Here is a 21,943-nt window from a genome sequence, read left to right as displayed (position 1 = left end):
AATAAAGGTAGCACTTGACTAGAATAAGAGTGCTTTAAAAAAGCATAAAGTGTATATTTCTTTTTGTGTCTTTAGGTTTTGCTCCTGGAGATGTTAAATCAGACTACCATAATACATCAAAAATCAATTTTGTTTCTGTTGCTTCCTGAATTTGTATCTGAAGGTTTAACTCTTAACAAAGACAATATGGATAAAGTATCTAGAAATTAAGGAAGCCTAAATCAGTGAAAAGCATCTAATCCTCACAAGTTTTCTTAAATGAAAGTGGGTCACTCTTTTCACACCTGTGTATATCATTAAGTTTTGCCTCAGGCTTCCAGGCCTTGGTGGCAGCTGCTCACCCAATACAATTACCACACTTACATTTGTTTATGCAGCCCAGAATTCACTGTGATACTGGTTATTCTGCATCAGCTAGAGCTCAGAAGCCATCTCATCTATTTGATCAAATCCTTAGGATTACAATTGCAATATAGCAATCTACAACTTGTATAAGGTTAGGTAAATCTTCATCCTTAACATTGGAGTTACCACATAGACTCATAGAGCTTTTTTTGGCAATAATTTGTGTTCCTATCTTTGAGGTGTTTTTCTGGTCATATTTTTTTATCAAAGGTAGTTCTCAAGTAGGTCTCATCCCTTTCCCACTAACATGCATTCAGCTTTTAGTGTGGTAACAGATACACTGATATTTTGCACTAGGAGGTAGAACCTGTTGTAATAATGATGGTCTTAATCAAGTACCAAATTCCTACAGTGTCTGTGGATGCAGAAGAGTGATTGATGCTTTAGGCATGCCTGCAGTACATCAATGCTTTTTCTAGGAGCAGTAATTGTGTTCTTAGTTATACAAGGAAATATTAAAGCAACTATACCAACTCTAACCTGACTGCCCCTGTCACACTGATGCAAAGTTTCAGTTAAAAGAAAATTTTATGCTAATAGCCAGAGATAAAGCCCAGTAAGGTTGCTTTTCCTGGGTTAGGTCTTGTGGCAGAAGAACTACACTGATGTCGTGTAGGGTTTGCTGCATTCCCAGAGAGGAACAGAGCAGTATTTTAAATGCAGTTGTTATTTGGTCTTTAAATTATTTTGGCTCCTTTATAATAAGGCTTAGCTCAGAAGTAAACATCATTCTCTTCCAAACTCTTGTTTCAGCTGTAATTGTCCCATTAGTATGATGAAGTGCTAGCCCCTGCTTGACATTTCTTCAGACCATGTATTAACAGCAGCAGCCAAGAAAACAAACCAATAACTAGTGAAATATCCTTTTCCTTTTGCATGTTCTCACTCCTGCAGTAGTTAAGAGGGAGATCTGCTGTTTGGCCAACTCAAAGCTCATTCATGCTTTGTTTTGCTTGTGTAAGGACCTTGTGGACTTTTTACGAACTCATTCTCACAGCGCTGTGTATGCCACATCCATGTGTCCACCTGTAGCAGAGCAAATCATCAGGGCAATGAAATGTCTCATGGGTCTAGACGGGACAACACAAGGTAAGCCATTTTCTTTAACTTCACTTATTTCAATTAGTAACAGAGCATCGACTGTGTACAGATGCACACAAAACGTCATCTAGCAGCCAAGTAGTATGGTAATGCAATGCGAACGAAATAATTCTTACTGTAAAATTAATATCCAAATCATCACACTTTCAAGTACTATCAACTCTCTTTATTTTCTCCACACTCATCTGCATGCAGCAGGGATGGCAATATTCTGGAGTTCTGGCTCTGTAGTTGCCAGCACACCCTGTTTTACAGCAACAAATAGAAATAAATTAATTGCCCTTTGAGCAGACTGTCTGACATTGTAGGAGGGGGTTCGTAAGGACATGCCTTCATTTCTGGGCTAGATGCTGTCAGTTTAGCTTCTTTGTAAGCATGAACCTTAAAAATGGCAAGCAACTTAAGAATGGTGCAGAATTTCAAAACAAGTCTTGTATATTAAATAGTATGAGAATACATTTATAGTAACTTTTACCTTTCTCAGGCATTAATTGTGCTGTTCTGAAGCTAGAAGTACATTTTGTCCCAAAAGAATTGACTAGTTGGTGTCTTTATAGAAAATTTGGTTTATTTATTTTCCTCTCCTGAAGTTGCACACGCAGCTACTGTCCAACCCTCTGTGCAATACGCTATCTAGCATGCGGTGAAACAACTATGTGACATGTCTATCTGCTACTGTTTAAAAGTGATACTGATACCTATTTGTATTGGGTTTGTGTGGCAAGGTTTTGGTAGAGGGGGGCTACAGGAGTGGCTTCTGTGAGCAGCTGCTAGAAGTTTCCCCTGTGTCTGATGAAATCAGCGCCAGCTGGCTCTGAGATGGACCTGCCACTGGCCATCAGCAATGGTGCTAGCACCTTTAGGATAACATAGTTAGGAAGGGGGGGCGGGAACTGCATTTGCAGATGGAGTGGAGAAATGAGTGAGTATATGTGAGAGAAACAACTCTGCAGATCCCAGAGTCTGTGAAGGAGGATATGCTCCGGGTGCTAAAGCAGAGATTCCCCTGCAGCCTGTGGTGAAGACCATGCTGAGGAAGGCTGTGTTCCTGCAGCCCATGGACGTTAGCAGTGGAGCAGATATCCACCTGCAGATCATAGAGGACCCCAGCCCAGAGTGGCTGAGTACTCAAAGGAGGCTGTGACCCCATAGGAAGCCTGCCACTGGAGAAGGCTCCTGGCAGGACCTGTGGATCTGTGGAGAGAGGAGCCCACATTGGAGCAGGTTTGCTGGCAGGACCTGGGACCCTTCAGAGGGCCCACACTGGAGCAGTCACTGGAGCAGTCTGTTCCTGAAGGACTGCATCCCGTGGAAGGGAGCCACACTACAACAATTTGGGACCAACTATAGCCTGTAGGAAGGACTCATATTGGAGTTTGTGGAGAGCTGTCTCCTGTGGGAGGAATCACATGCTGAAGCAAGGAAAGAGTGTTCGGAGGAAGGAGAGGTAGAAACAACATGTGATGAACTGACCACAACCCCCATTCCCTCTCCTTCTGCACTGCTCATGAGGAGGTTGTAGAGAATTCAGAAATCCACTTAAGTTCATGAAGAAGGGAGGGCTAGGGGGAAGGTGTTTTAAGATTATGATTTTATTTCTCATTATCCTATTCTGATTTGACTGGTAATAAATTAAATTAATTTTCTCCAAGTTAAGTCTCTTTTGCCCATGACAGTAACTGCTGAGTGATCTCTCCCTGTCCTTATCTCAGCCCTCCAACTTTTTGTTGCATTTTCTCTTCCATGTCCTGCTGGGGAGGGGAGTGAAGAGTGGCTTTGGTGGGCACCTGGCATACAGCTGGGCCAACTCACCACAATATTCACTGTTCTAGAACTTAAATCTCAACTCAGAGAAAAGCTGGTGGGTTTTGAATTTGTATAGTTTTTTGTCAGGAATGCCTTTGAGTTGAGTCATTGCGTGACACGCAGCTGAAGGTATGACTTCTGCCCTGAATTGTGTTCTCTTTTAAACTGGTCCAGTGGCACAGTCCTGTGCTGTTTTCTCTTATCATGTGTAAAGCTAACAGAGTAACTCTGTATTTGTCCTCCCTCGTAGACATGACCAGGGTAAGGTGGGAATGAAAGGGAAAAGGGAGTATGTGAGAGCAGGTAAAATAACTCATCTGCACTCTTTTGTTGCAGTGCCCTAGAGGGCGTTTTCAAGCCGTGATAGGCACGAGGCTAATGTTTATCGCAGCCCTTCAGTGAGGCCAGAATTTACAAGACCCTGGTGTACAAAAGGAGGGTTAGAGAATCCAATCCTGGTGCCAAATCCTGAGTGCTAAAGCAAAGCACAGCAGAACTCCAGTGCAATGCGTGGACAACGAGGAAATGATGCTTTTGCCACGTTGGCAGAGAACTCCGAGTGTAACAACTGTTTCCAACTTGAAATCTGCAAGGTCAAGGTTACTTGTGCTGATGCCTACATCCTGCTCAATAGAAAATCCCAGCACTGACATGATACTTCTAGCCTGTCCTGCTGCACTGCTCCCTGCGCTGGCTCTAGGAGATGCCATCAGAGGGCGGTCTGACCCTGAACCTCCCCAAGACGTACGTGCTCCCATCACAGATGCAGCATGTGAAATATTAAACATGCGGAGCATTTCCAAACCTTCAAAGCCTCTTAAAAATCATCTTCAGCTAGCGTGAGTCTTCATACAGCTCAGTGCAGGCTAATAGGAGAACGTGGTTTAAGATGCAGTCTTTTAAGATGTGTGTGTCTGACACGCAGAGCTAAGAGTCTGCAGCGGTTTCTCTTCCAGAAGCAGCGTTGTTTAATAGCACAAAATAAGCACTTTTTCAGTCTTCTGCAAATCTTTTATGAAATAAATAAGTCTTCTGTCATTTTTTAAAAAATTTGCCTTGTAAAATGAAATGCAAATGAGTAGAAAAACAAATTAATTGATCGTATATCACAGCTTAGAGTATTGCACAAAGGCTAGCAAACTGGCTATGATCTGTGAAAAAATGTTTCTTGTCCTTCTGAGCCAGACTCATTATTTTAGTCTATTGTCTTTTCTTTCATGTGGGCCTCCGTTCATTAGGCTGTCTTGTGACTACAGAAAAAAAAAAAAGAACACAACCCAAAACACAGGAAAAAATGTTTTGCTGGACCACGCTACAATGCTGCTTTGGCATCAGAGAAAGGAAGGTGGTGGCTTAGAAAGGAGAAGGAATAGAAGGGAGAAAGCACTGTCTTTTCTTAGATATTTTTGTTTCCCAGGACAGCAGCAGCCTTGGCTGAGTTCTTCTGGTCTGCTGTCATAGAAAATGGTGAATCCTGCATGTGAGCCATCCCTGTGAGACCATGAGCCATGTAGCACAGACACATGCCAGAGAGGATTCAAGTGAACCAGAGTTGCCATAAGGTGCAATGGACCAGACCCTTTGTTCTCTGGAAGCCTGATGAACTGATAAAAGGAATTTATTTTGTATTTGTTTTCCAATAGCATTCTTTTCCCATAGGATGATTTGGGGAATACTTTATAAGGAGTTCTCCATTGACAGCTTGTCCTACATGGACATATCTGTAGGGGAGAGAGCCTTGGAAAAAATACTGGAATGTTTGGGCAAAGAATGAAATTAGAGTTTATTGAAAAGTTTCATGTTAACCAGAGAATGCTACTTGAAAAGAGTATGAAATCATGGGATGACATATGTATTAACCCAGCTTGTTCCTACATCTGAACTTCATGACTGAGTCCTCAGTGGATTAATAGAATACTAAGGGAAGAAGACTTGATTTGGTCATTTAAATTGCTGCTCTGAATGCTCTTGTTCTGTATTTTTTAGCACGTCACACAAACTTCTTTTATATTTTTCCCAGATATCATGCTTTTACATTCCCTTCAATTTCTTGCTAGTTATTTTCCACCAATTTGTTAAACAGCTGACCCAGGAAAGAGTAGAATAGATGGAATTACATAGTGGGCAATGCCAGAGGCCAGAAATGCACTGAATGCTGCTTGTGTATATCCCGGTGTGTATCGAAATGATTGATCTCCCCTATTTTCATCCTTTATTTTCAATTAGTAATTTTCAATTAGGTTGTTTGGAAAAGGAGTCAGCGTTTGCATTTCCAGGACAAAATCAGTATACTGGATGCAGGGCTGAAGTATTTGAATAAATGCATATGGACACAAGGAGCACAGTTTAATTACAATGAAGGAAGAGGTTAGCAGTTTAAAAGTAGTTCTAGGAAACCTAAACTGTTTAGCTGGAAATTATCCACAACTGGTGTCTGTTTCAGGCTTCAATTTTTTCATAGCAACAAAAAAGTTTCAGTTGTTCCTCAGAAGAAACCTAGGTATGCATATGGGGGTTTGATAATCTGGGAGTGCTGGACGAGAAAAAGAAAAATAGTTTTTAAAAGTCCTTTTTTTCCTGAAGAGCTTCGGTTTCTCCAGTTTCTTTGGGATGAAGATTTGGATTGTGATAGTCAACCTTATAATTTTTGCCATGTCTATGACCTGTCATCCCAGTCTTGTGATGTTACAGGTCTCTTTAAAAAAATTCTACTTGTTATGAATAGTGACGAATCTCAAGATCCACTGAGTGAAGGAGTATCTTCCAGCCCAGTGCAGAGGGCCAGAACAGAGCATTCCCCACCTGGAGCCCAGGCAGAGGACTGGGCCCCAGAGCAACTGCATCCATCCTGCACTGTCAGGCACATAGGGAAGTGAACCAGGGCAATTAAAGAGAGAAGGTACTCTGATGAGCAAAGGAGACACAACTGGGAATAGATAACAAGTGGGTGATAAGGATGTAGACTAGGACCAAAGTTAGATGCTGAGAAGGCTGGGAAGGCTGTAGACAAAATGGCTTGGTGTGGGGAAGGAGAGGAAGAAGGACGAGTGTGTCTGGAAGAAACTATAACAAACACACAATCCTCCAAAACAGTGCTGATACCTCAAACACTCCTTGTTCTTCTCTGGTCATCAAACTGCTGTGGAAGTGTCCTAGCAAGATGTGTTTACCTTCCTTTGCAGCAGAAGATTCCAATTTGGATGGGAAAGTTCTCATTTGAAGAGGTTTGCGTTGACATAAGTAAAAGAATACTGAGATGATGTGGTATCTCCCACAAAAATCATCCATAAAAATATGGGTGTGGCCCATATCAATATTTGTTATGGCTGTGAGATATTAATATCATGATAATGTGACTGGGAGAATACTATAGAGCCCACAACCATCTATTGCAGTTTCCTTGTTTTGCCATGTTTTCTACAAGAAATGCTGAATTAGGAGAAGATAATTCCCTCAAAAGTGATATGTATAGTTATTCCTGTCTGGGAGAGATAGGTAGGCTGGGGTCACTGTGACTGAGTCCTTTGTTTCTTGAGTGACTTATATCAGAAGAGACAGAGAATGACAACAAAAATTGCACGTATATATCCATTTTATGTAAAATCATATGTTTAGTAGAGTACAAGTCCTGGCATTTTTCAGTGCTGTGTTTTACAGGACTTTCTCAAAATCGACAGCTTGTAGAACAAGATACATTTATTCTTGGTAACATAATGTCATAGCTCCTACAATTGTTCAAAAGCGTATGAACTTCTGGCAGCTGTATTTCCTTTAGTAATGTCATAAGGCAGCAAGTTTCACAGTTCAGTTCATATAGTCTATGAAAAAAATATAATTTTATCCCTCTTAAGCCTTTGTGGCTTTTTCATCTCAAAGCGTATCTCCTCATTTATTAGGAGATATGGGAAGCAGAAGTTCCCATGGCATATACTCTTTATAATTCATAATATAGATATTCTCTATATGTTCTCCTCATGGCTTCTTATTATACCACTGGAGATACCTCAGGAAACTCAGCAGCTGCCTTAGTGGTTTTATCCCCATGATGAGACTGTAGTTGACTCAGAGTGTTTGGAACCTGTGCAAATTTTCAAGCACGCTTACTTGCATGCAAGACAGCCCCTCCAGCTGTGACCTTGGACCTTTTTCTTTCCCTTTCTGCCTGAAAATACCCAAAGCATACTTTTATGCTTGAATTTGATAGGTAAAATGTAGAACTACTAGGCAAACGGAGTAAAGACTGCTAGAAAATCTAAAGCAATTTTCTTGGTGACTTATAATAAATTATAGTGGTATAAAAAGCAAATCACAGCATTTGCAAAGGCATCATTTTTCTGTTTAATACATGGCAAATGGTAATTCATCAACAGCAATAGACATTTTACAATTGTGTTTATGGGATGCTGAAAAAATTAAAACCCTATCCTCAGGAATCTGCTTTTCTTGTTATGTTAAAAGATAATTCCTGAGATGGTTTGGATAGAAAGTGTTTCTTTAAAATGTTAATTTACTTTGCCATTTGTGATAATTGTTTTGTCTTTTTGACACAACTATTTTTCATTTTTTATTTTAGCAGACTTTGGGTTCTTACATTTGAGCTTATTCAGATTATGAGAAGCTGCAGAACACTGCTTTCTGTTTTGGTTTGGCATTAAAAAGATCTGTTTTTAAAAGGTTCCTTTTAAAAACATTTCCGTCTGCCTCAGATTTTTGTGTAACTAGAGGACCGGCTTAAAATGCTCAGTTCTCAACATTTTCCACTGCTATCTGTGCTCAGCAGTCTTTTGAAAACATTAGCTTTGCCTGTCAATGTCCCCTGTAAATTAAAGAAGTTTGGTTTCAAATCACTACAACCTGGCATAAGCCAGCACGGTGGCAGGAAGGGCAGTCTTGCCCTCCTTTTTGTCTTTCAAACCCTGCCTATGCCCTTATTCATTCCTGTTTTTCTCATGCCAGCATTAGTGCAGCCATGCAATGAACTGAATCAGAGAACTGATCTAGCTGAAAAGTAACCAACCCTCCCACGAATGGTTAGCCTGCAGCCAAACTGGCTCCCTGAGCCAATCTACCATGCGGCTACATGAATCCCAGTGCCAGGACAAGAGCAGCTGGACCTGACAGGAACAAAGCCTTTTGTGGCAAAATAAATCTGTGCCAGACTGAATTGATGATGAAACTATAGCTGTAAGCTTTCATGCTGCAAGTTACTTAGCAAGAGACTCCTTAAACCCATTCAAAAAGGCTTACAGAATCCATCATACTAAAGGACAGCTTTTAACTGTTCCATCTCAAATTCTCGTTTTGTTCCTTCATTCTGAGATGATTGCTTCTCTTGGGTCCTCATCAAGCAGAATGTTTGAACTCTGGCTTAATTTTAAGTAAGTTAATATTCAAAATAAGTATGTGCTTACATTTGAAGTACTTAAGTGAATTTATTCCCCATTTGCTCTGCATTGGCTCCATAACTAGGGTTCCCAGTCACTATGATGGTGAAGATGTTAACAATGATAATATGCTGTCACAATTATTATTAGTCTGAGCTGAACATAATGTTCTTCCAGCAATGGATGATGAAACAGCTAAATTCTACCATCTCTACTCAAAATTGGTGAGATGCGCTGTTCCAGTGGAGCAACCTGCCATGCAGTCCACCTCCTAAAGGAAGCCAAATGCATTCATGAAGGGTCAGTTGATCTGAACAAGCAGGGGCTTTGGAGTAATAGCATTTGCAGTGATTTGCAAGAACTCGGAGGGATGACCAAATTCTACCTCATATGAAATCCCTTTTTCCATATTTGACTTGTAGCCTGTCTCCCAGCACAGAAAGCTACACTTTCCCCAGGGACAGCAACAGGCAGATCCATGACATGGTCACCTTTTAAGGGTGTCTTACATGCTGGAATAAGGTGTAAGGATCCCTCTTCTACTCCAGATGCTGCTTGCTGCTGCCCAAGGAATCCAGTGCTGTTATCAGCCTAAGGAGCGCAAAGGAGAGGAGTGCCTTTTCCAACGGCATTTAGATCACTGGCCTTTCAGAAACACCTGATGTGATACAGATGGAGCACATTGCACACTGGCTAGCTTTCAGCAATGGGAACTGATGTGCTTTGTGATTAATCACCCATGCTGGGAGTAAATAAGGCTCAGTAAAGGCTGACTGCTCTGTCCTCGCTTTTGTGCAGGACGCTATGCTTACATTGTGTATCTGAATATAGATAAGGTGCTGGGTAGGCATAGCTGACTCATTCAAGAAAAAAAGATAAAAATGACAGGATTTCTACAATTTTTCTCCTTTCTGCTTTATTTGAATTTGCCACTTTTTCTTCCCATAATCTGCTCTGGAAAGTGTTTTGCAGAAGTTCATAGTTAAAATTGGACTGACAAAATAAACCCTTAAGGACTGAATTAAGCAGATGAATTAAGTTGAAATTACTAGCTTTCTAGTTGGCATCTAGTTGGTAAAAGAGAATATTTTCACCTCTCTCCAACTCACACCAAAGTTATACTTTTATAAATATTTTTTATCGGAGAACATATTTCCTCTAGGCACCCCAGTTTTATAGCATTCTATTTGTGATTTAATGCACATGGAGGTACATTTGTGTTACTCTTCCAATGGAACCAGAGGAAAAAAGAAAATCTGTCCATCTGCAAAAGTTTAGTGGGGAAGAGCTATTGTTTTCCAAATTTTTTTTCAGCCTATGAAATTTTGCCTTTTACTATCTATTTGTTAGTAGAGGAGGGCAGGGAGTGGAGTTCTCCATCCCATCAACACAGATTGAAAAGACACAGTGACACTGGTATGTAAAAGTTTGATTGTGTAACTAATTACCTAGAAAGATACTATGAAACAACAGCTGGAGAAGATTAAAGCAGGTGGATTTGTGTCTTGAAGAGTCCACTGTATGTCAAAAAAAAAGTACAGCATCGGCTTATCTTTCCTGGAACAGATGCAGGAAAAATAACTCTCCCTCAATTAAAATACACCTGACATATTGATATGAAAGGCTACAGGTTGCTTACTCCTGTTTTCAATATACTGAGTCAGAATTTCCAAGAATAGAAGCCTACAGGAAGAGTTTGAAGGTAGAATATTTTTGCAGGAATTAAACACAGCTTCTCTGCTTATTAAAATCTTGCAGGAGTGAAAAGCAGACATCTCTGGAAGAGGAAAACAAACTTTTGTTTCAAAGATCTGACTCTTTTTCTGCTAGGATAAGGTCCTCAGCTGGCATAAATAGCAAAGCTTTACTGAAGTGCGTGAAGCTGTGCCAGGTGACACACACCTGAGATCAGACCCTCAGACATGTAGTAAAACTCCAGAGCAGCTTCTCTTTGAAAGCAAGTCTGAAGCCATAGCTTGGTGTGTGACAAAGCATCTACTAAGCCTGTTACTCCAAGTGGCTCTCTTAAAAAGCTCATTGCTTCAAAGAAATAACAAACAAGCCACTATCTTTTATCATTTCTCTCTCTCTTGCCTTCTGTTTGTATTTTTCCTTAAACTAAACCATATTAATTTTGAGCTACAAAGCCTTCTAAAAGTCTGCAGAAAATATTGAGCTAATACTGGCAATATAAAATAATGTGTGTCAAATAAAAATATAATCAGCATTTTCCCCAGAATTGCCAACATCTTAGAACTTTGCAGTAAACCAAATATTTTTAAAGCAGTGCAACAAACATAAACTCTGAATTTTCCAGCAGTAGGTGGATCACAGATGCAGATCTGTCTTTGTTGTACTATCCAGGTGATTAATCCAATATTTCAACAAAATCCCAGTAAATTGGCTGTGTATCACTGTATGCTCGAAGCGGCATGAAGATAATTTGTGACATTTAAGACTCCTTTAATGTTCAGTTTTCTCTCTGTCTCTTCTTGATTCAGCTAATAAAAAGATGTAGAGCTCTTAATGTGGTCATGCTCAACCTTAGCTGAAAACTTTGGAGCATTAGTGATCTTAGTTTTAATTAGCTAAGGGTCAGTTTTCCCTGTCCAGGCTGTTTTCTCTGAACATATACTGTATTGTGGTTCACACTTTTTATGGAATATAACTATCTGGATATCCTGCATGCTGTGCTATAAGCTATTTGCATAGACCATAAATCCTCAAGGATTTTGCAAACTTAAGAATTTTTGAACAAATATATTTACTGTCTAAGGACCTGATCCTCTAATTAGTGCCGTACAGGTAAATTCTTACACTCAAAGATGCAGTTATATTGTGTTAGCTCAAGGGTCTCTGCAGATTTTCACTGACTAAATAATAAAGGATGAAGACCACAGTCTCAAGTATCAAACAGAATAGTTTTTAAATGTGATGTCTTTGGTTAAACATACCACAGTGAACTTGGACTAAGGTCTGGTTCTAAACTGAATTTGTCGTTCTTGCACTGATCTAATCTGCAGTTGAGGGGGTGGGTGGAAATTGGGCCACTGAGACCAAAATAAACATTTTTCTCAGATCTACCTCCTTATCTGACATTGAGGATCCCATAAAGTAATGAAAAAAGTGTTGAAATACAGTTACAAACTTTCAGGGGTTTTATTGCTTTTATCAGGACAGTATATAAGATGGCTGTGTATATTATGTGTGTATGTGGTCTTTGACCACGAAACTTAACTTGAGAAAGGAAAGTGTTGATATTTGGTAAAGAAATAGGTTCCTCTCAGCCACCCACCCACAAATACAGTGTGTGTAGCAATCGTCTCCTAATGTGCTTTTTTTCCCTCCAGATATATGTGAGTGCTCTGATCTTTTATTTGGCTCTTTAATGCATCCCTGCAAATAAAATTACTATTCTGGGATGCTGCTAAAACATTAAAGTGCCTCTTTTACATCAGCACTGGCTGGCTCGAAATGAGAGCTGTGGGGACTGTCAAAATGGGATCAGTCCCATCACAAGCCAGGTGAGGTTTTAGATGTAGCAAGGAAAGACTGGAAAAGGAAGAGGTGTTCATCTGTTGAGGGGTCACCTGAAACTCACATTTCAGCTCTCGTGTTTCCTTTGCTGAATTTCCTCCTCTTGCTTTGGAGTCTAAATTTCTGGTACCTAAAATAAGTAGAGACAAACTGATCAACTCTGGACCATGTGCACTGCCTGGAATCTTGCATGGCTTCTTTCCAGCTTTGTGGTAAACAGCTGAATAGGAAGGGGACAGCAGCAAATCTTAAACTGCACTCGCCAAGAACATCTGCATTTATGAAAACTTTCCCTAATTGAAAATCTAGTCATTTCAAATGCTGCAGGCTGAGAGTTTGGGAATTAACTTGGGGGCTGCCCTTGGGGTTCAGGTTACTCTCCCTCTCTCCTCCTTGTAATTCAGCCATTCAGGAGGTGCTAATAACATCTCTACAAATTCTAAGAGGGGAAAACTTTCTCTCTATAGACTTCAGACACATTATTTTGTGGTTCTTCTCTAACTCCCTTTCCTTGCCATCTCCCCTGCCCCCATTTCTCCTCCTCCTTCTCCTCAGTATTTCCTCTTGGTTCTTTGAGATCTACTACACCAAAAATATTTTTGGAAATACCACAGACTATTGTTTTTATTAGTGACTGGAAAGCTTTGTAGTAGGATGCTTTTGTGTTTCATTTGTTTTCCTTGCTCTGGCACAGCTGTTTTTGTTTTAGCAGCATTAGAGAGATGGTTAAACTATTTGTGGCCTTTTCTAACCCAGCAGATCTTTTCTACTGCATGCTTTAAACTGAATGACTGAAACTGTAACTAACAGGTTGTCTACATGGGTAGTTTTGTACATAAAGTTACAAATGCACTGGTTTTATGAGATCTTTTAATTTGTTCAGCAAAACACTGATCACTGTGAAGCAAGTCCCAGTTTCCCTATAAATTTCCCAGCCAGAACAATGACAGAACCTTGACTCGGGAAGATACAGAACAGATGAAGCAGTAGACCTTATTTAAACCTGTGCATGCTTGGAAATGATTCATGGAAAAGAGGTTTATGTAGGTGTGGTGATCCCCATCTTAGCCAAGAGGGAATAGGAAAAAGAGCCACCACAGGTTGTTGGGTAGAATGTATCTTGAGGACAAATCTGACAAAGGTGGTATGTAGCAGCTACAAATGCCTAACTGGCCACTGAAAATACAAGGAGGATCATGGGAAATGAGGGAAAGGCTGTGGATGTGGTCTTCCTGGACTTCAGCAAAGCCTTTGACACAGTTTCTCACAGCGTTCTGCTTGAGAAACTGTCAGCCTCTGGGCTGGACAGGCGCACACTCTCCTGGGTGGAAAACTGGTTGGATGGCCGGGCTCAGAGAGTGGTGGTAAATGGTGTGAAATCCAGCTGGAGGCCAGTGACAAGTGGGGTTCCCCAGGGCTCAGTGCTGGGTCCAGCCCTGTTCAATGTCTTCATCAATGATCTGGATGAAGGCATCGAGTGCACCCTGAGCAAGTTTGCAGACGACACTAAGCTGGGTGGAAGTGTCGATCTGCTGGAGGGTCGGGAGGCTCTGCAAAGGGATCTGAACAGGCTGGACCGCTGGGCAGAGTCCAATGGCATGAGGTTTAACAAGGCCAAATGCCGGGTCCTGCACTTGGGGCACAACAACCCTATGCAGTGCTACAGACTAGGAGAAGTCTGTCTAGAAAGCTGCCTGGAGGAGAGGGACCTGGGGGTGTTGGTTGACAGCCGACTGAATATGAGCCAGCAGTGTGCCCAGGTGGCCAAGAAGGCCAATGGCATCTTGGCTTGTATCAGAAACGGCGTGACCAGCAGGTCCAGGGAGGTTATCCTCCCTCTGTACTCAGCACTGGTGAGACCGCTGCTCGAATACTGTGTTCAGTCCTGGGCCCCTCACCACAAGAAGGATGTTGAGGCTCTGGAGAGAGTCCAGAGAAGAGCAACAAAGCTGGTGAAAGGGCTGGAGAACAGGCCTTATGAGGAGCGGCTGAGAGAGCTGGGGTTGTTTAGCCTGGAGAAGAGGAGGCTGAGGGGTGACCTCATTGCTGTCTACAACTACCTGAAAGGACGTTGTAGAGAGGAGGGTGCTGGCCTCTTCTCCCAAGTGACAGGGGACAGGACAAGAGGGAATGGCCTCAAGCTCCGCCAGGGGAGGTTTAGGCTAGACGCTAGGAAAAAATTTTTCACAGAAAGGGTCATTGGGCACTGGAACAGGCTGCCCAGGGAGGTGGTTGAGTCACCTTCCCTGGAGGTGTTTAAGGCACGGGTGGACGAGGTGCTGAGGGATATGGTTTAGTGTTTGGTAGGAACGGTTGGACTCGGTGATCCGGTGGGTCTCTTCCAACCTGGTTATTCTGTGATTCTGTGAAATTAGGAAACAGGCATCCAGTCAGAGAAGAGTGACAGCAGAAAGTAGTAAATGAAGAATGAAGCGAACAAAAAGTAAAGTAAAATGAAAAAGTAAATCAAGAGTGAAAATATAGGAAATGAGTTGTACTGGGGGCTTCAGTGTTCATGTTTGGTGACATAATGTGGTGTTGAAAGTATGGGGAGACAAATGGCAACAAAATGAAAGATAAGAGTGTAGCTGAGGTGTGTCCCGCTAAGTCCCACTCTTAGCCTAGGTTCCCACTGCCTCTGCTGGGCAGGCATGAGCAGCTGCACAGCGATTAGTTTTAGAGAACTGATCCGTTCTACTGTAGTTTGGCAGTTTTCTTTCTGGCAAGGGGAGGCAGATGATGGGCCTGGCTTGATTCATCATGTGGCAGTGTGAATCTAGGACTATTTCTGGGGTGGCAGTGTGAAAGAGCATCTTGTGGATACTGGGTAGGTGGCATCATCCATATCAGCACCTTACAGCATTGGAAGAGCATTTTATTAGCCCACTGATAAAATATAATGCAGGTAGAGCAGGGAAAGGACATACTATATCTCCTACCTACAGTAATGATGAGTGTGGTTCTTCCCTTTTAATGCCATGGGTGAGGAAGCAAGTACACTTGTCAGATATCACCTCCTTAGTGAAACTGCAAAAAAAGAGACTGGGCTTTTTTCAAGCACATTTTTTACTCTTTTTTTTTCTTTATTCCTTTTTCCTTCATTAATAATAATTTTCAACTCTCCTGACAGTTTTTCTGGGGGACACATAAATGGATTCATGACTGAATGAGGGAATGAGGCCAGGGACAATGCAGGGAACTAAACTTGTGTCTGAAAGTCTTGAATAACTGAAGTCTGTTGTGAGACGCTCCTAGCAAGAGAAGAGAAACTCAGGAGAACTCAGCAAGGGATTACATGTGTAGACATATATTAAAGCAACTGAAGTTATCTTGAATGCTGGTAAGAAACTGTAGAAGATCAGACCTTGTGTAATAACAAAGTTCATCATATGCTTTTCCTCTGTCTAAAAGAATTGCAACAAATGCATCAGCATGAGCTGATACAAAATGCAGTAGTTGTTTCCCTTTATAGTGAATTATGTTGAGAAACAACAAACTCTACTTCTATATCCTCTATCCACATAGGCACAGAACTACTTCTCTATAGGTGTGTGTCATTCAGTAGCACATAGAGTAAAGGGTTTTGTTCACCTTTCTATACCCAGAAGACGTAGTGGTTCTGCTGGAGGGAAGGTACCTTGTGAAAACAGGAATACCAGTTGTCTGTCCCACAATGCCATAATAACCAGCATAGTTTAATTTTGCTCATTCCATATTTTTCTTCTGAATCAAATAGCAACATAGATATTTCAGCCAAACTTTTTTGAACTGTTATCCACAGTCCTGTTTCTTGCCTGTTACTAGTTATGATATTTACACTGTTCTCCTGTTCTACTGACTGACTCTTTTCAGGACTACAAAGAGTGCGCCAGCTAGGGAAAAACACAAGATACTTCAGGCGAAGACTGCATGAAATGGGCTTCATCATTTATGGCAATGATGATTCTCCTGTTGTCCCCTTACTCCTTTATATGCCTGGTAAGATAGGGTAAGTACTGAAAAAAAAAAGCAGTTGGCAAAACAAACATCATTCAAGTCCATAGGTTATTTGTTATATATTAAGGAAAATGTACTTATGTGTGGCAGAAACTTTAGAGGACAAACATACACTGTTAGGTGAATTAATCATTTAATTCTGGTCTGGTTTAAATTTGGACTGTTCCAGTACTCAGAATTTTTAAAATTTCTCTTATCCTTTTTTCACTTGCTCTGGAATAATACTTTAGATACCATTTTGAATTTGGATTTTTTTTTTTCAAAAAAAAATTGTAGTTATTAAAAGACATCCAATGCCTTTGATTTATTAATAGTTTTGGATGCCTGTTCCTTTTCCCCATCTGATCTTTGAATGTTCTTTACATTTTACCATTCAGTACCTACCAAGCAGCACCTCTGCATTGACTTGGACATGAAGACCAGAAGTAAGCAGTAGCATAATGTAAGGGCTGAGCTGTAGGGAGTACCTGCAAGTATCTTAGGGTGGCTGGTGCTCTGGGTTTAGTACACACCAATCAAAAATTTCTTAAATTGGTAGAGTAATTGTGAAAGCAAACAAACATCACACAGATTGTTTTATTCCTGTTGATGCGCAGGAACCCAGCTCTCATACCTTCCAGAATCCCTACTTCTTCCATGCTAAGGGAATGTGAATACTCACACAGTTTGATTTGCGCTCAAAGTCTTTCATTGACATAAATGAATTATGTCAGTTCTAACATTTGACACCTACTTGGCTTCATGGGCTGTTAAGCAGCAAAGAATCTCAGTCCTACTGGTAAAATTCTGGTTGTTATTGAATTCAATGGGAGTATTACCATCCACTTCAATTGAAGACAGGATTTTACCCATTGTTTCATTATACTTGAATGTTTTCTCTCTGTGGTCAGTTTATTGGAGATAATTTACTTTTGTTTTTCTTCTTCTTCTTCTCTCCTTAGGGTTTTTTCAAGACGCATGTTAGAAAAAAATATTGGGGTTGTTGTGGTTGGGTTTCCAGCTACTCCTATCACAGAATCCAGGGCTCGGTTTTGTGTGTCAGCTGCGCATACACGGGAGATGTTAGACACGGTAAGCACAGCAGATGTCCTGCTGAAATTAACTTCAGATGCAAAGGAAGTTGGGAGAAGCTGTGTGTCTGTTACTTTGAATCTCAATAATTCATTTTTACATTTGTTTTTTTCTGGCCTTGTCACTTCATCTTTAAAGGGATTTTAGCCTTATATATTTTATTTTTTAAAATAAATGATGGGACAGTTAACTTGTTATGTTTTTCTATTTCTAATAGTGACCAAATCTGTCATAACTAATAAAGACCTACATGAAGAGCACAGCAAGACAAAAGCTAAATGCTAGGTCAAAACGATCAAGAGTAGGAAACCTGAAATGATATGGAAATAATTGAAAACCAAGTTTTCCATACAATTATTTTCATTCCATATTTCCACATGTTTCTTGAATTGTGGAAGTATATGAACAGCCTTGGGTGGAAACTGCAAACAGTATTTGGAACTGTTTGAACCTAATGAAGTTTAAGTGGTGTTGTATGGTCTGTTTCAGTTCTGTATCTTTCTCTGATATCAGAAATATTGTTACAAGTATGTTGAGACTTCAATCATTAAACTCCATTCCAACACAGTCAGAAATGTGTTTAAAATAAACTCTTTGAGATTTTTCCATCTCCATTTCTTGCCGAAGGTGTTTTTGGCCTGGCTTGATGTATGTTCTTTCATTCTCAGAATAAGCCAACTTAGAGGCATGAAACACGGAGGCTTAACTGTAAATTTCAGCCTTTCATTTTCCTCTCTTTGTACAAGCAAAAGCAAAAAAAGCAAAAAAAAAAAAAAAACATGAGCATGGAAGGCATTGAAATTAAATATGCCACCACTGTGGCTGCAGAGAGCCTTTGGCTCTCCATTTGCATTCTGAGATTCATGTGGAGATTGAGGCCAGAGCCCTGGCCAGCCCACCAGCTCCCATGCCAGTGCAGACCCCTCTCAAGCAACAATGAAAAATCTGCCTTGCATGTGTGCAGTGTAAAATTCCTGCAGCTTTTAAAGGTGCAGTAGTTATTAACAAGGTATAATACCATGAAGATAATATTGCAAAGAACAGGCCATAGCTACATACTTGCATTGATTACTGTCAGCTTTTGCTGTTTGTGTAGACTTTGGTTTCTATAGCTAGTAATAAGCAACAAAACTCATCTAAAGATTAATCTCTTGAGGTTGCTGCTTTAGTTTTCTTCCTTTTCCCCCATCCCCAAATACCAAGCCCATTACACTTCTGGGCCATCACGGCATGTTCACTTTCTGCTACCTGCACATTGCTGCTCCCTGGTACCAGCAAAAGCCTGAAACACTCTTCAGCCATCGTTCTTGAACATGCTGCATTTTTGCCTTTGAAAGTGGGATCATTGTCGTAGTGCTCGTGGCATTCTTTAAATGTCCTTACAGTATGGGGAAATGGAAATGCCCTGAGTTTAATTACTTGCAGATGGAAATTTTTCAGGACAAACACTTTGTCAATATGCCTAAACCCAGTGTAACAACAGGTAACAAGCACAATGAGAAGTTTTCCCTTTGGCAAAATTTGTTTCAAATCTCAGCCTGGAACTAAAAAAGAGAAAAGATCCATGAAAGGGCAAGCTCCCAAAAATAACTTCCTTAATGACCTTGAAGCTATCTCTCTGTATAAACCATTACTAAATTACTCCTTCTTGTTCCTGAGCTCATTTTAGTGGCTTAACAAAAACAGGCTCAAAATCAAAATTGCTGTTTTCTACTTCAGTGCCAAAAGGCTGGCTGCTCTTGAACACGGATCAGATGCTGCAAACACTGAGCTGATTCCCTATGGTGTAGAGTTCCCTGCTAATTTTCAGTCTGAGAGCTAAGGACGCAGCTCAGCAAATTGCATTACAATATTAATGTGTTATAAATTATGCCTGTGATATTAATACAAGAAGATAATAGAATGTAGAAGATATGTACTAAACATATCTTAAACTATCAGGCTACTTATGATTACTCTGATCAACACTGTGTGTTGACTGCCATCTAAGAAAAGGCACTGACAACTCCAGTCTTTGGGATCTATAGGGAAACAGTGAAATTGTCTTACACATCCCTTTTCCATAACCAAAGATAACTTTTCATCTGGGTTATTACCTCCCTGTGCATTAGAAAAAGGTCATTTTTTCACCTATGCTCAATTAAGATACATACTAATAAACAATGACCTCCTGAAGGAGTAAATTTTGTTCCCATAGATGCTGTTGTACATCTATGAGTGCATTAACATTCACTGCAGAAAGAAAAGAATGCCCATTTGCACTTTAAACTTTCTTTAATTGATGCTTTTATGGTCTTAACATTCTGCTGTAAAGTAGAGGTTACCAGAACTTCATTTCTTTTCCAAGAGAACTGATACAGTATAATGGTCTTACAGGTTTTGAATACCCTGGATGAATTGGGTGATTTTCTACAACTGAAATATTCCCGGTATTCCAAGGCATCTCATCCTGAACTGTATGAAGATACTAGACTTGAAGATTAAATTTTCCACCCATGAAGAGAACATTATAATGCTATGAACTGGGGGAAACCCGAAAACTAAAAAATAAGAATGCATATCTTCCCTTCGAAGGACTGTTTTTGTTTCTCAGTTAACTGAAAAGAAGGGAAGCTCAAGTGTTGCATTTTATTGTATCAAATTTCTGTATTCAAGAGACTGATATATTGATACAGATTTGCCTCTCCAGGAGATCTGTCCTTCTTCCCGTATTTTTGATGCAGAATGAGTGCATCCATTCATCAAGTTGATAACATACAGGTTTTGTTAAGGCCCCTTCTTATGAAGAGGTTGCAGATAGTTTTAATTGTGATTGAAAAAATAAAGTTTAAAAAGTTTATGTATCCCAGTATAGTATGGTAATATAGCTGAGTTCCATCTATGAGATTGACTTCTATCAGTTAAAGAGCATAAATCAAGAAACAGGTATGGACTTCTACAGAGAAATGAGCAGAAAGTAACCTCTTTAACTAAGTTGCCCCATCATGCATTTCTCCAAGGGCATAAGATGTTAGAAGGCAGCTAATACGAATGAGACAAATAGCCTGATCAGATCATATATTTCTGCCAGCAAATTATGGGAAAGGGAAAATGCCTCCTCCTCTCCACAGACCCTTTCTTGGTTGCTAAAATACACTATAAGCTTCATAACATACAAAAATATGGGCTTAGACATAAACAGAAATGCTTTTTTTGCTAACGCATTTGACCTAAAGCCCTTCACATCTTATCACAATCTAAGTTCTTCAGCAGGCTTGCTCCCTTTTCATGTAGTGGTAGTAAATAATTTTAATAACCATTTAACTTTCCCGTAAAAACCTTGATCAAAACAGTCAGATACTCACAGTTCACAAACTGCAGATGACATTTATGGGCTCATTCCTAAGTTTCTTGAACTACTTATGGCCTTAATAAATTCACTAACAAGTGCATAATGCTGAAGCTGTTACTTATACAGAATGTGAAGTTCAAGCAGTTCTGCCACCTGTTAAATTGAAAACTCTGTGTCTAAATATGCTGGAGTCATCCCCTTAATAACATTTCTTAAAATATTCTTGTCTGTTTTATATACTTCAGGGGTTGTTTTACTTGTCTAGTTGCAGACTGTTGTGAGCAGTTTGTTTTTCAAGTAATTGATAATGCCATCCGAGGGAGAAGATGTCCTTGTCCCCTGCTCCATTGCCTAAGTCATACATGCGCAAAGATACTTGAAGGAATTGTTACAGTCGGCAGTTTCCTTGCAATGCCTGCAGCAGCATTATTGTCAGACTTATGTGGGCTGAGTTCTTTGAAGGAGACTGGAGGCATTTTCCTTTTTTGCAGTGTTGAAAAGTGGTTCTGCAGCTTTAAGAATGAACTCCAAACCATTCCACGCTATCAAATATCATTGTAAACACATCAGATGAGAGATGTTTAGCTTTCTGTTGCACAGATGTACCACACTTTCATGTTCTCTTGAAAGCTGTGGTGTAAACTTAACCCACAGCTGCAATATTAGATTTAAGAACAGAACAATTAAATTGCGGAGTACCAATTACCCTATATTACTCCCTGCTTGTTAAAGCGGCTTTCAGGATATAACAAGGCTGATGGGTTATAAGGGACCATTTTTTGTTGGATTTTAGTCATTGTGCAAGTTAATAAAAATCCAGTGGTGCTATAGCTTTAAGAACTGATTACAACACATTCCATGATATCAAATGTCAGCATTAAGAAACATATATCAAGGTCTGAGGGAGGACTAATGTTGTCATATGATTCTTCACTTTGGTAGATGAACTTGAAATACATTGCAGAGGTTCAAGGGAACTATGTTTGTGGAAAAGAGCAAACTCACTGTATAAATATTAAAATATTCAAGCGCAGGACAGAGAAATTAGGAAATGTGAACTTTGCCTTTGAGTAACCTGGCAATTCATGACGTACAGCTTTGTTACATGCAAGGTGAGTGCTCTTACTGTGAAGGAGATGGGCTGAGAAATTCGAGCAACCTGCTCCTCAAGGAAAAGTGCTGAATTTGATATATTGTGTTTTGATCTCTGTTGCTGAACATCTGTGGCCAGATCCTCAGCTGACTTATGACCTTCCATCTTGGGGTATATGGCTGTAGTTTATATTTCAGCAAACATTATTACACGTGCTGT

At 40.2% G+C, this 21,943-nt stretch overlaps 1 protein-coding gene across 2 annotated transcripts in view; it reads left to right on the top strand.

The window, feature by feature from the left end:
• Positions 1–20,796, top strand: part of SPTLC3 (serine palmitoyltransferase long chain base subunit 3) — a 78,272-nt gene extending 57,476 nt beyond the window's left edge. The window contains exons 9-12 of one of the 2 annotated variants that reach the window (XM_069850135.1): positions 1,368–1,494; positions 16,086–16,221; positions 17,171–17,300; positions 19,677–20,796. In XM_069850135.1, coding sequence (XP_069706236.1) covers positions 1,368–1,494; positions 16,086–16,221; positions 17,171–17,300; positions 19,677–19,784 — 501 coding nt within the window. In that variant the 3' untranslated portion in view covers positions 19,785–20,796. The remainder of the gene's footprint in view (positions 1–1,367; positions 1,495–16,085; positions 16,222–17,170; positions 17,301–19,676) is intronic. The other variant, XM_069850134.1, reaches the window with a different exon arrangement.
• The last annotated feature ends 1,147 nt before the right edge of the window (positions 20,797–21,943 follow it).

Source organism: Phaenicophaeus curvirostris, chromosome 2 (assembly GCF_032191515.1).
Source record: "Phaenicophaeus curvirostris isolate KB17595 chromosome 2, BPBGC_Pcur_1.0, whole genome shotgun sequence".
NCBI classification, from domain to species: Eukaryota; Metazoa; Chordata; class Aves; order Cuculiformes; family Cuculidae; genus Phaenicophaeus; species Phaenicophaeus curvirostris.
This window is presented reverse-complemented; position numbering and strand designations above follow the sequence as displayed.